Below are 14,290 nucleotides of genomic sequence, written 5' to 3' on the forward strand. Positions count from 1 at the left end.
GGACTCCCCCTCTAAGACTGTAAGCAAGCCCCCAATGAAATGCTTCCTTTTGTAGGTTGCCTTGGTATTGGTGTCTCTGCACGGCAGTAATAGAACAGTAACTAAGGCAGTGTCTACCATAGCAACAGAAACAGAACTAGAACAGTAGCATCCATCCTTCTCTGCCTCCTGCTGCATGGCCCTACCACCATGACATCCCCTCCAGGATGGACTGTATCCCCTCAAGCTGTAAGCCACAGCAAGCCCTCCTTTCTTGCTGCTTCTTGCTGGACATTTGTCCAACTTTCCAAGAAGAAGGTAACTAATACAGCTGTATTTACATATTAGGCTTCTAAGTAAGGTTAAATGAAGTTGTAAGTCTGGGGTCATGATCAGTAGTGTGAGTGGCCTTGCTTGTTCTATTTGCATGTACCAAAGAAAAGCCACATAAACACACATTAAGAAGGCGATTATAGACAGACTTTTCTATGGGCTGCCAGCTCACAAAAAATGACACAGAGACTTGAAAGCTGGGCCTACAGCTTAGGCTTGTCCCACTAGCTCTTACAACTTAAATTAATCCATTTATATTCATCTACATGTGCCACATGACTCACGGCTTTTACCTCTCCTCCTGTATGTCTTGCTGCCTCTGCATCTGGCTCTCCACACTGTCTTTCTTCTTCCCAGAGCTCTTTGTCCAGAAGTCCCACCTATACCTCCTGCCTAGCTATTGGCTGTTTAGCTTTCTATTAAACCAATCACAGTGACACGTATTCACACAGTGTAAAGGAATATTCCACAACAGGCAGTCACCTTTGACTCAGGAAGGAAATCCTCCTCCAAAGGTGCCCGGGCTGTTAGCCTGATCTAGATTGCCAGCATCTTGCTCTCCCACAAGACCCTAGGTTGTTTGTTGATAGAGTCTTGTTATGTTGCCCAGCCTGACTTCAAACTCCATCCTCCTGTTACAGCCTGGGTGCTAGGACTGCAGATGTGGGTCACCCCAGTTGACTGCAAGCCTCTAGAATTGCCAGGATGGCTTGCTGTTTAAGCTACTCACTATGTGAGATTTTATTGGGGTATGTTCAGCTGGATGTTTATCTACCTACCTAGAGTGCATGTACACATAGCAAAAGGGTAACACTTGTGAAGTCTGAGCAAAGAGATGAGGAAATTGTCTACTCTCACAAAATGCTCGGTGCTACTCTTATAACCCTTGTGGAAATGTTATACAACAAAGATACCCCATCATCACCCTGATCAGGCAGTGAGCACAAAGATTCTGGGCTGTAGGCTTGTGTCTCCTGAGCTACTGACAGCCTCATGTCTCTGTCATGACTCTGTCACGGCTCCTCCCCACATCCCCAGAAAGCCAAGACAGTGGACACAGACCTTCCCTCTGCTCTCTTGTGGCATGCTCCATGCCCTGGGTCCTCTGATCCTGGGAATACAAAAGGCATTTCCAGCCTTTAATCCCAGCACTCGGGAGGCAGAGGCAGGCGGATCTTTGTGAGTTCGAGGCCAGCCTGGTCTACAGAGCGAGATCCAGGAAAGACACAAAGCTATACAGAGAAACAAAAACAAAAACAAAAAGGCATTTCTAGGGACCCATCTGTGAAAATTTGTAGGTTATGTACTGTATATAGTGTTACTAATTGTGGAAATTGGGAGGCAAGTAACGGGAACCTTAGTAGGAACATTCAATTATACTTACTCAAGCATTCTAAAACATTAAAAACAAACAAAGCCCTGTCCCACCAGGGACAGCAGGAGCCCTGGACTCTACTGCCCAAGTTTCCACCCTCTTCCCTGACTATCAAAACCAATGAACCTTCATGGTGCTGTGTTTCATATATCCACTTTGAAAAGTAACTGCTAAGAAATTCAATTCTACTTTAAATTCTCTTGGCTTCAAATGTGTTCTTAGCCCTTCGCTGTGCTCCATTCCGAGTTGTTCCATTCTGGTGGGTACCAGCCACCTCAGGCCTGCTCAGATGGGCACCAGCCCAGGCCTGCTCAGGTCTCAAGCTTTGCTTTCTATCTGACACCTTTCTTCCTTAGGTAGTCTTTAGACACTTGTTCACATATTGTAATAGTCAGGGTTCTCTAAAGTCACAACTTACATATATAGGAATTCATTGGAATGACTTACAGGCTGCAGTCCAACAATGGCTAGTTATGAATGGAAAGTCCAAGTGTCTAGGAGCTGCTCAGTCCCACAAGGCTGGGTGTCTCAGCTGGTCTACTGGGATCTTGAAGAAGGAATGGATGGACTGATGGAGGTGAGGACAAGCAGGCAAAGAACACCCTTTCCTTGTTCCATTGTCCTTATGTAGTACTCCAGCAGAAGGTGTGGCCCAGATTAAAGGTGTGCCTTTCAGATTTAAGGTCTGGATTAAAGGCATGTGTCATCCAGCCTCAAGACTGGGATCAAAGGCAAGTTGTCTTCCTGTCTCAAGATCCCGATCACAAGCATGCCCTCCATTTCTGGATTGTATTTCATTTCAGATATAGTCCAGTTGACAACCAGGAAGAGCCATCACAATCCACCTCTTGTCAATTTGACCCACAATCATATTATGCCATGATTAATTTCCATATACCCAAGGAATGCTCAATCATACCACAAAGATACATGCTCAGCTATGTTCATAGCAGCACTATTTGTAATAGCCAGAACCTGGAAACAACCTAGATGCCGTCAACTGAAGAATGGATTAAGAAAATGTGGTACATATACACAATGGAGTACTACTCAGCAGAGAAAAACAATGACAGCATGAAATCTGCAGGCAAATGGATGGAACTAGAAAAAATCATCCTGAGTGAGGTAACCCAAACCCAGAAGGACAAACATGGTATGTACTCACTCATAAGTGGATTCTAGATATAAAGCAAAGAACAATCAAGACTGCAACCCACAGAACCATGGAGGCTATATATATATATATATATATGTATATATATACATATATATGTATATATATAGCATGGGAGACCCTAGGATGACTATGGCTTATAATAAGTTTTGGTTTTACTCAATTACTGAGCAACCCTCAATGAAACATTTCACTGTTAAGATTTTATACTGTATCAAGCTGATAATAGAAAAATAAGTTAATTAATTTTTAAAAATAAAAATGATTTATTTCCAAATGAAAAACAATAACCAGGTCATAATAATGCCTAAACATAACTATCCCACGTACAATCGCAAATGCATTATATATTTAACCAGGTCATAATTACACCTAACGTGATAGCTATCCTTCATACAACCGCAAACACGTTATAAATTTAGAATAGTTGTGGAGACATCCTTCTAGTACCTCAAACTTACATATAACATTGATATTCTCTTCACTGATGTTACAACATATGATAAGAAAGTTGAAAGAGAACACAAATATCTGTACAAAGACATTCTTAACAAAATACACTCCTGTCAGTTATAATCCTTGTTTCTGCAACTGGCCACATGGTCTTAGATGGTCTTCATGACTACCTTCCTCTACTCCCCAGTCTGTATTTCCCTTCCACCTGCAAGCACCTCAGTAGGCCTTGCTCTTTTCCTGGGGGAGTGACCCACACCTTCATTCCCGAGGGGTCTGTGCCCTTTGCCATCCTGCCTGGATCAGGCTGCTGTGGCTTCCCATTGACTTTAATCACAAGGCACAGTAGCACCAAGGGTTGTCCTAAAGGATCTCCTGGGTTCCAGACACGATCCTTCTTACCTCTATTGTGGAAAGGCAATCCAACCTCCCCTCTGCGAATATGGGTTGATCCATATTCCATCTGGATCAATCACCTCTCGTAACACTGTTATTCCATTCTTATCCTCTTGGTTTAAGGGCATCAGAAGCCCAAAGTGATGGGGGGGGGGGGGAGACTGAGCTTCCAGTTCAATGGAGTGCTTGCTGTAGCTCCTGGAAGAGCACTCCCCCTCTGGAACCAAAACTTCTAAGCTAGCAGAACTTAGTTAGGGTTGACAGAATAGGAAGAGGAAGCTTTCCTAGTGGTTCATCAGGGATGACAATGAGTGGAACTATTCCCCTTTCCACTCCTTGAATCCTGGACCTGTGGATCCTGGCTATAAGAGAAACCATACCACATAGTGGATGCTGATTCAGAGCACATACTGCCTTCTGGGGAACCCTGCCCCAGACCTCCAGGCTGATGGCACTGAATTGGTGTTCTGTGTCTTCGAAACACCGAAGTCCATTCCATCTTTCTATCAGGCCGGCTGCTTCAGGATGGTGTGGAACATGGGAAGACCACTGGGTTGCACACTCATGGGCCCACTGTCACACTTCTCTGGCTGTGAAGAGAAGTTCCTTGGTCAGAAGCCATACTGTGTAGAATACCATGTTGGTGGATCAGGTATTTTAAGTCCACAGATGGTGGTTTTGGCAGAAGCATTATGTGCAGGAAAGGCAAATCTAAAACCATAATAAGTGTCTACTCTAGTAAGGACAAAGCATTGTCCTTTCCATGAAAGAAGTGGTCCAATGTAGTCAACCTGCCACCAGGTTGCTGGCTGGTCACCCCAGGGAATAGTGCCATATCTGGGCCTCAGTGTTAGTCTCTGCTGTTGCCAGATCTGGCACTCAGCAGCAGTGGTAGCCAAGTCAGCCTTGGTGAGTGGAAGCCCATGTTCTTGAGCCCATGCATAACCCCCATCTCACGATGGCCACTTTGTTCATTAGCCCATTGGGTAATGACAGGAATGGCTGAGGAAAGAGGCTGCCTGTCCACAGAATGGATCATCCTATCTACTTGATTACTGAACTCCTCCTCAGCTGAAGTCAACTTTGATGAACATTTACATGGAACACAAGTGTCGCCACAGCTTTTGCCCATTTGGAGAGATCTATCCATATGCTTTTCCCCGATGTCTTTCTTACCAGTTTTCCATCATGCTCTTTTCAAGTCCCTGACCATCCAGACAGTCCATTGGCTATAGCCCATGAATCAGTGAACAACCGTACATCTGGCCATCTCTCCTTCCAAACAAACTGTATGACCATGTGCACTGTACATTGTGAAGATTTCCCTTAGCTAGTGTCTTTCAGGGTTGTACCAGAAAGAGGTTGTAATGCTGCAGCTGTTCACTTCTGGGTGGTGCTGGGATAATGTACAGAACCATCAACTGACCATAGAGAACACCCCATGAGGCTATAGGTACATGCTGGGCAGCAGACAGCATTGTAACAGTAGAAACCTGAGGTAGTCTGGCAACTTCTTCACGCAGCTTGCGTGTCTTCAGGACCTGCCTGGGCCCGATCTCATGTATACCACTCCATTTGATAATAGATTGTCGCTGTGCACGTCCTACTTTATGACTTGGTGGGTCTGGTAACACCCAGCTAATGATGAGCAGTTCATGTCACATGGTGATTTGGTGGCCCATTGTCAAATGTTCAGTTTCCACTCAAGCCCAAAGCAGGTCTAGAGCTATTTTTCAAAGGGACAGTAGTTGTCTACAGATGATGGCAGAGTCTTGTGCCAAAATCCCAAAGGTCTCTTCTGTGGCTCACCTCTAAGGTCCTGTGGAACAGCATCCCTATCTGCCATTGACACCTCAAGCACCATTGTGTCTGCTGGGTCATATGGTCCAAGGGATAGAGCAGCCTGCACAGCAGCCTGGGCCTGTCGAAGAGCCTTCTCCATTTCCAGGACCCACACAAAGCTAGCAGCTTTCCGAGTCACTTGGTATATGGGCCAGAGTAACACACCCAAGTGGGGAATGTGCTGTCTCCTGAATCCAAAGAGGCCACTAAACATGCTTTTTTCTTGGTGGGAAGGGCCAGGTGTGATAACTTATTCACCTCAGGGATATTCTGCATGCCCCACAACAGGACTACTATGAATGTCACTGAGGGTGGGTTTATTTCCCATCTCTGACACGCATTATACGTTACCAATGAGTTCCGAGTGGTTGCTACCTCCTGCTCACTTGGTCAATAAGCATAATGTCATCAATATAGTGGACCATTGTAATATGTTGTGGAAGAGACAGATTATCACAACCCCTTCTAACTAAGTTATGACCTTGAGGTAAAACTGTAAAGGTATACTGCTGGCTTTGCCAAGTGAAAGCAAATTGCTTCTGGTGGTCCTTATGGACAGGTACTGAGAAAAGGGCATTTTCTAGATCAATAACTAAATACCATGTACCAGGAGATGTGTTAATCTGCTCAAGTGAGGACACCAAATTTGGTAGAGCAGCTGCAATCAGAGTCACTACCTGACGGAGTTTTCGATAGTTAACTGTCATTCTCTATGATCCATCTGTCTTCCTCATTGGCCAGACAGAAGATTTAAAGGGAGGTGTGATTGGAAGCACCACCCCTGCATCTTTCAAGTCCTTGATGGTGGCAATGATTTCTGCAGTTCCTCCAGGGATGTGACACTGTTTTGATTCACTATTTTCTTTTTGGTTTTTGTTGTTGTTTTTTTGAGACAGGGTTTCTCTGTGTAGTTTTGGTGCCTGTCCTGGATCTCACTCTGTAGGCCAGGCTGGCCTCGAACTCACAGAGATCCGCCTGGCTCTGCCTCCCGGGTGCTGGGATTAAAGGCGTGCACCACCACCTCTCGGCAATTCCCTATTTTCCCTGGCAGAGGCAGCTCTAAGGCTTCCATTCAGTCTTTCCAACCACGGGTCAGGGAACCCATGTGAGAATTCTGCCAACTTCTAAGTATGTCTATCGCGATGATACATTCTGGAACTGGGAAAACCACACTTAAAAGCGTACCTTCCCTCCCTCAGAAGCCATCAAGGGTCAACAGAGGTTCAGTGTGGGGTGGCTTACAAGTCCTGCTCCCCTCCATGCTACAGTGTTGCTTGCTCAGTCCTGTGCAAACCATCACAGCTGTTTGAGTTCATGATGGCAGTGATCCCGTCATGTCATGCTCCATTCCTCCATGACTGCTGGCTCCCTTCAATCCCCTCTTTTTCCATGGTCCCTGCGCTTTGGATGATGGGAATTCGAGATAAAGATGCTCCATTTGCCACTCCACAGGCACTTATCCTTTGTATGCTAGCCAGGTTCTGTTAACCACTGCTCACTACTTCAACTTCTTTGATGAACCCCGAGAGTTGCACTAATCCATGAGTGCAGAATACTAATTTAGAGGGCCATTTGGTACTATGTCCATTTAGAAAAGTAAGAGTAATAGGTTCAGCCCTGGAGCCTGGAAGTCCCCAGACATGGGTTCTTGGTCAAATTTACAGTACTGGGAATGTGGTTCCTCCTGTGGAGTGGGCTTTAATCCAAACAAAAAGCATTTGGTTAGCCCCCTGTTGTCTGTGCCATTATTGCACTGATGGGCATATCTTGTCACTCTGGTGGTTGTTATAGGTCACAGGGTTCACAGCTGTGTTATACTGGTGATGAGCCCCCAACCCTAGCAGCCTACATGACAGCTGTCTGATCTCATGAAAACTAGCCAGGAGGGAAGAAGCTTCCTGGGAGGTACCAACTCAATTTCACCACATTCCATGATCTCTTCGGTAACAGGGTCTTACCATCAAATTCTAGTAGGTAAGTATGAGCAATGACAACAGTCTGTATTGCTTCTAGGGAGTGCTCCCTGGGACACCCCTGATCAACAACTGTTAGGTGGACACCACACCTAATACTGGGCTTGTTTTTGGCAGCCTAAGCCTTCCTGGAAGGTCATTAATCCCTGTATAGGGTAATGTGCTGGTTGAATGGGAATGGCCACCATATTGGAATGCTTGGTCTCTAGTTTAAACTTTAAGAATCAGGAGATGTGGTCTTGTTGGGAGAGTTGTGTCACTAGGGGTGGACTATGAAGTGTCAAAAGATTTGTGTTACTCCATTCTGAACCAGTCAGTCTCAGTCTCCGTTTCTCTCTGCCTTGCTATGTCTCAAGATGTGAGCTCTCAGCTACTGCTTGAGCACTGTCTGCCTGCCTGCTGCCGTGAAGGCCACAGGCTCAGCTTCTGAACCTGGAAACTCCCAATAACCTCTTCCTTACGAAAGTTTCCTTGGTCATGGTGTCGTATCACAGCAACAGACAAGTAAACAAGACAGGTAACTTCAACTCTTTTATATGAAGCTTATAAAACAGGTGTCTAAGTCTTTTGCAAACATTCTTAGTATTAGTTAACCTTCTCCAGACACTGAATTCTTAAGAGATGTTCTGGGAAACCTCATGACCTTAAAAGCTTGCCCATGGAAGCCCCACTTTGATGGTTCCCATTTAACTGGTAACTTGCTAAGAACTAGAGTCACCTAGGAGGCAAGTCTGCAGGCATACCTGTGCGGGCTGTCTGAATGACCTCCAGGCAGATGTAGGAAGGACTATGTTAATGGGGTGGGGAGACTTTAAATGCAGGCAGCAGCAATCCAGGGCTGGGTCCTGGAAAGAGCAAACAGAAGGAAAACCCAGCATCCCTTCCTCCCTGTGGGTACAACGTGACCTGTGGCCTCAAGCTCTGTCACCCTGACTCCCTCACCACGATGAACTGCACCCACAAAATATGAGCTGAATACACCCCTCCTTCAATTGCTCTTGTCAGGGTATATTAGGACAGCAAAGGAAAAGAAACCATTACACCCAACAGGATTCCACTCCAACCTGGGCTGTCACATACTAACCGTCGAATGTATGTGGCACCCAAGCACGGACTTGTAAGTGCACTAGTCACATGACAATTTTTTCTTCTGTTTTTAAGGATGTTTTAAAGAGGTATGCCTATCTTTTTTAAAATCTTCTTGTATACTAGGCTGGCTTGAAACTCACAATGTAGCCAAGAATAACCTTGAACTTTTGATCCTCCTGCCTCTATCTCCTGAGTACTGGGATTACAAGGATGCAAGGCCACACCCAGGTTTATTGGTACTGGGAACTGGGCCCTTGGCTTCTTGCATGCTAAGTAAGCAAGCCCTTTACCAACAGCCAGTCTGACAACTAAGCCTAGCCTAAAACACAGAAACGGCAATGTCTACACCCATGTCAATAATTCTCCATGCACAAGGGCAGAGGGCAGTTCTTAGCGAAGGTCTCCTATCTCCTGCTAATTCAATGTCTCAGGTATGTCACAATGTGCATATACATCTTCTCAGCCTGGTAGTTAGAGCAGGGGAAACACCTGGATTAACAACAATTCATTTTTAGTCTTCACAGACATGTAATTTCCCTGGCAAGTAGGAGTACAGCTAACCCAAGGCAGCTTAGACAGCAAATGCAGTGTCAGCATGTGAAGGGCATAGGTTTCACTCCCAGGTACCTCAGTTCTAACACCTTCCTCAGGACCTGAGCCACCATGGGTCACCTGGAGGAAACAAGCTCTACATGTACCCTGAACGACGACGGTTGCAGTTACAAGTATTATCCATCTTAGTTTTGAATTGGAAGTTCTCAAGTTTATTGTGTATCTTTTTTGTGAATTCTACATTAACTATTTATCCCTTAGGATACTGAGGTGTAAAAATAAAAAAGCTACTAGACAACCTTTTTCTGTGACCAAATTTGAGTCAGTAATAAGGGTCTGTGAGATGGAACATTAACTTGATCTTTGCAGTACTCCACTTCGTTAAATTACCTAAGAGCAGAGACCTTCCTCTCGAGCCAATCGAAGCCACCCAAAGCTTCAGTGAGTTGATGAAGAATGTACCTGTCCCACAGACTCTGTAGACTCCACAGAAAGCATCCTGCTAGCTTCCTAGCTGGGATAACTTTCAAATTGTGCAGCAGGCAAACTAAACTCAGGTCACCTGCCTGCTTGGTAGCCTTGGCTGAATTTGCAGCCACATCCCTTACTGCATCCCTGACTAGAGTCAAAATACCCAGTGTCAAGGTCTATCTCTCCCTGCCTGGGTAACACCACTTGTGCACTACGCCAAGAATGTGTTTGCTAAGAGGTCAAAAGGAGAGAGAGACTCAAAAAACTATGGACATTAACTAAATTGTCCACCAGTATAAGTGGCATAAGAAAGAGGCAAAGTTGGATTTCCAACACAAGTCTATATGAATTACTTCACTCAACATGCCGAGTTCTGTGTAAGATGGCTTTGGGGGAACAGAATGTCCTTATTCCTGTCAACATTAAGGAGAAGACATGTAAGCATTGCCTGGCATTTATGCTGGACAGGCGTGAGTACCAGACTTCTACTGACCTACTTATGGAAGCCCAATGTCTTAGTTAAGTCTTACTATGTATTTACAATACAGACATGCAAACACAAAACAGACTGAATCTCAACACACACAGCTCATGCTGCACATAAAACCAACTCAAAAGTGGACTATAAAGCCAAAAAAGAATCGAGTGAGGAAAAACTAAGGAACAAAAATCTTTGTGCCACAGGTTAGGCAAAGTATTCTTAGGCATGCTCCAAAGCAGTCTCTGAGAGAATAAAAAACTAGACTTCAAGTGAGTAACTGCCACTCTCTGAAAGACACTACTAAGGGTGCCTTCTTATGTATTAGACAGTGAAATGGATGAACCGCCGTTTTGTGTGTGGTGTATATACTTTCTGTAAATGTGTGCATGAAGGCCAAAGGTTGACGGGGGGTGTCTTCCTCTCTTGCTCACATCTTGGTTTTTGAGACAGTATCTCTCAGTTAATCTGTAACTCACTAATTCGCTAGGCTGCCTATCTCAGTCCTCTTGGTGCCTAGATTACAGGTGCTTACTGACACACCTGGGCTTTTGATGTGGGTGTGGGGGTTCCTCAGGCTTGCACAGTAGGCCCTTTAATGACTGAGTCATCTCCCCACCCCACAATGACCTAATTTAGCAACTCAAAATATTTCAATAGCTACTTCACCAAAAGACGAGGTATTGGAGTCACTAGATAGATGTATGTCTGTCTTCGTTAGGGTTTTCATTGCTGTGAAGAGACACCAAGACCATGGCAACTCTTAAAAAGGAAGCACTTAATTGAAGTGGCTCACTTACAGTTTCAGAGGTTCAGTCCATCATCATGATGGGGAGGATGGCGATGTGCAGATGTGGCGCTGGAGCTGAGAGTCCTACATCTTGCAGGCAACAGACTGGCACCCTGGGCGGTATCCTGAGCATAGGAAACCTCAAAGCCCACCCTACAGTGACACACTTCCTCCCACTCTAACAAGGCCACACCTCTAATAGTAGCACTCCCTAGGAGATTATGGGGGCCAACTACAGTTAGACTACCACAACATCAAACGCTAGGGAAAGCTCAGCAGAAAGGCCAAGATAAACAATGACAACTGCCAAAGACACCCGAGTAACTGGACCTTCATAGACTGGTGACTTCAATGAAAAGTGGTGCAGGTACTGTGAAACAAGCTAGCACCATATTTGTTGTTATTTGGGTTAAAAAGACAATGTATAAGCCAATGATCATCTTGTTAGGTAGTTACAGTCAAGTGAAACAAAAGTTATATTCACATTTGTACGTAAATGCTTATAGCCACTTACGCATAATCTCCCAAATGTGGAAACAACCCCAAAGTTCCTCAGGCAGAATGGATATAGGAACTCTAGTACAGCCACACCCTGGAACAACTACTGAAACAAAGAACTGCAACATCCTACACAAAGCTCAACTGTATCATGTGATGTGAAAGAAGCCACGCCACGCCCCTAGATTATATATTGTGTGACCCCACTTATGACGATGTCTCAAAGAGGCAAAGCTATGGCAACCGAAAAGGGATTCTAAGTTACCAAAGGCTGGAAGTGGGGTGGAGTCTCCAAGTATACAAGGTATTCTCAGAGTGGGGTGAAGAAATTGTTCTACAGATTAACTACAGTAATGCTTTAACAAAAGTCAGCTTTAGTTTTCTTAAGTACATAGTTTCCTAGGCAAGCAGTAAGTACTTAACAAAATTTGGAGAACTATACACCTAAAGAAAAAGGTAACATGCACATAAATTATATCCTCAAAAAAGAAAGAAACCCCACAAAGATGGGCTACATTCACATAGCTGTACACTAAACCAGTAAGAAATGACTTCAATGACAGTGAAAGTGGTGGTTAAATAAGATTACCAAAGTGGGTACTTGGAGCCATTAAAAATCATTTTCTTCTCCGAAGGCAGTGGCATAAAAAAATGCCCATGTTATAAACTATTCCGGGGGAGAGGTCTGCACGAACTGTCCTAAAGAACAAACACGGTATAGAGAACACAGACTAGCTAGAGTTGGCCTACTAGCCTTTGACTAGCATGCCTCCCCCGTAGTACACAGTGGTGGTGGGAAACAAGACTCAGATGTATAGTATTTCCCTAGGATGGCAGGTGATGGGGATGATTAGTGCAAAGGCTCTAAATGGGATTACAGGGGCTAGACAATGGGGTCAGTGTGTAAAAAATGGTTGTCATACAAGCATGAGGACCTGAGTGTGGATGCCCAGCACCCACACAGAAACTAAGTAGGTGGTGGACCTTGTCTGTAACCCCAGTGATGCTGGGAAGTAGAGAAGCAGATACAGATGGATCCTTGGATCTTGCTGGCCAGGCTGACTGAAACTGGGCGCTCCTTGTTCAGTGCAAGATCTTGCCTCAAAAACTAAGGCAGAAAACAACAGAGGAGGAGAGACTATGTTCATCTCTAGCCTACATGTGCACACAACACACATTAAAAAAAATTAAAACAGTATTAAAAAGTTGCTTTAAATGGGAAACAGGTCAAATAAACCAAACTAGTACTGTATTTTAAAAAGTTTTATTCTTGCAGATTTAGAAATTTGAGATTTTTTTTTAATAACCACAAAAGAAATTCTTCCACACCTAATGATTATTAACAGAATGTAGTGGTGTATTATCTAAACAGAAATCGTGCTGATGTGCCATAATAAACTGTCTATTAGTAAAAAAATACACTTTAGGGCACAGCATTGTATCACAAATTTTACAGAAGGGATACTTTGCAAGAATTTAATCAAACTAGAGTAACTGTATCTTTTAAATGCAGCACTTAAAAATGTAACAACTCTGTGCATTTTTTTTTTCCTTAAAAAAATGACCTTGTATGTGTAGAAATGCTGCTTTATTGCTGCAGAGGTCAAAGTTCAAGGCTCAAGAGGTACAGGAGAGAATACAAAGGTAGCCTTAGAAACCTGGTTCTGTTTATGTATAAAAATGGAGTTTATAAAAGTTAATCTGCAAACCAAGAACAAAAGTGGTATGCACACTTTATGTACATGTGTCCTGAAAACATCGACATTTCAGATGCACAGCCCAGAGAACAGAAGACCACCACGCCCCCTTGTCAAAACAAAAGAAGATTTTAAGTCACACCATTATTTCTTCTGGGTGATTACACATTTCTGAAACCATCACATCCACAATTTACTCAATCTTTTTCATGATATAGTATCTAGATATGCACATAACTCATAAAAAGTAGTACACGGTGAAATGATCTAAGAATTAAAAACAAGAGGGTAAGGCATTCCTGCTGGTTAGATGTCTGTGGTGATATGTTAATTTATAGATTCAGAGGCCATGGTACCAGGCTCACATGCTTTGGTGTCCTTCCCTAAGAGAAATGTGTTTTCATATACAATAAGTAATTGTCTTCATTTGACCCCCCCTCCCCAAGTTATAAATCCCCCTGCTGTACATTTCTGTTAAATCCACTACACTGGTTATATATTCCAGGTGCATTTGTAAAAGAAAAAAAAATGTGTGCACATTACCTCATGCATAATAAAATAAAATGTGTATGCTAGGCCAAGGCCATAATAAAGTTTTGAGTGTAGTTTGGAAAGAACAGAACTCAAATGCACCCCCATTTACTGGCTGGTATTTTTAACGGAAATCAGTATGTGAAGTTAAGCAGTGACCATAAAAAAAGTATAAAAATCATTACAAAGCAAAATATCTTTGAACCTCTAGCCAATGCCGGACAGTTCTTCACTCAATGACATGTAGCTTGTAGCATGTTTTCTGACCGTGGTTCAGGGGCATGCTCACTAATCTTCATCAGGTCCAACAAATGCTTAATACTAATAATTGCAGTATAAATTCTAAGAAAATATAATACTCAGTCGAGTGGTTCCATTTAGATTTAGTAAGTTCAGTCCATGTTCACATTGCTTAGTCCGGTTCCTACACTCTTAAGAACTAAAAGTGGTCAATCAGGACAGAGACACAGTTGGCTCCAACAAGATAATTTGGATCTCCAGGAAGACACTTGTTTTGCCAGGTTTTAGGGTCACCTAGGAGAGAGAGAGATTTTGATGTCACTTAATGGTTTTCTGGACTGCTTTCCACAATGCTTTACTATTATAAACCAACATAAACACATGTATCAGATAGAATTTTCTTCTATTTCTTCAGATGT

General features: G+C 43.6%; 1 protein-coding gene and 1 pseudogene across 7 annotated transcripts in view; both read right to left on the reverse strand.

Annotated features, from left to right (window-relative positions):
* Positions 1-3,942: 3,942 nt before the first annotated feature.
* Positions 3,943-8,004, reverse strand: LOC118570549 (annotated as a pseudogene).
* A 4,951-nt stretch (positions 8,005-12,955) lies between these two features.
* Tjp1 (tight junction protein 1) overlaps positions 12,956-14,290 on the reverse strand; it is a 247,469-nt gene continuing 246,134 nt past the window's right edge. For all 7 annotated transcript variants that reach the window (XM_036184814.1, XM_036184797.1, XM_036184790.1 and 4 more), the window contains one exon: positions 12,956-14,165. In XM_036184814.1, coding sequence (XP_036040707.1) covers positions 14,071-14,165 — 95 coding nt within the window. In that variant the 3' untranslated portion in view covers positions 12,956-14,070. The remainder of the gene's footprint in view (positions 14,166-14,290) is intronic.

Source organism: Onychomys torridus, chromosome 1, assembly GCF_903995425.1.
Source record: "Onychomys torridus chromosome 1, mOncTor1.1, whole genome shotgun sequence".
Lineage (NCBI taxonomy): Eukaryota > Metazoa > Chordata > Mammalia > Rodentia > Cricetidae > Onychomys > Onychomys torridus.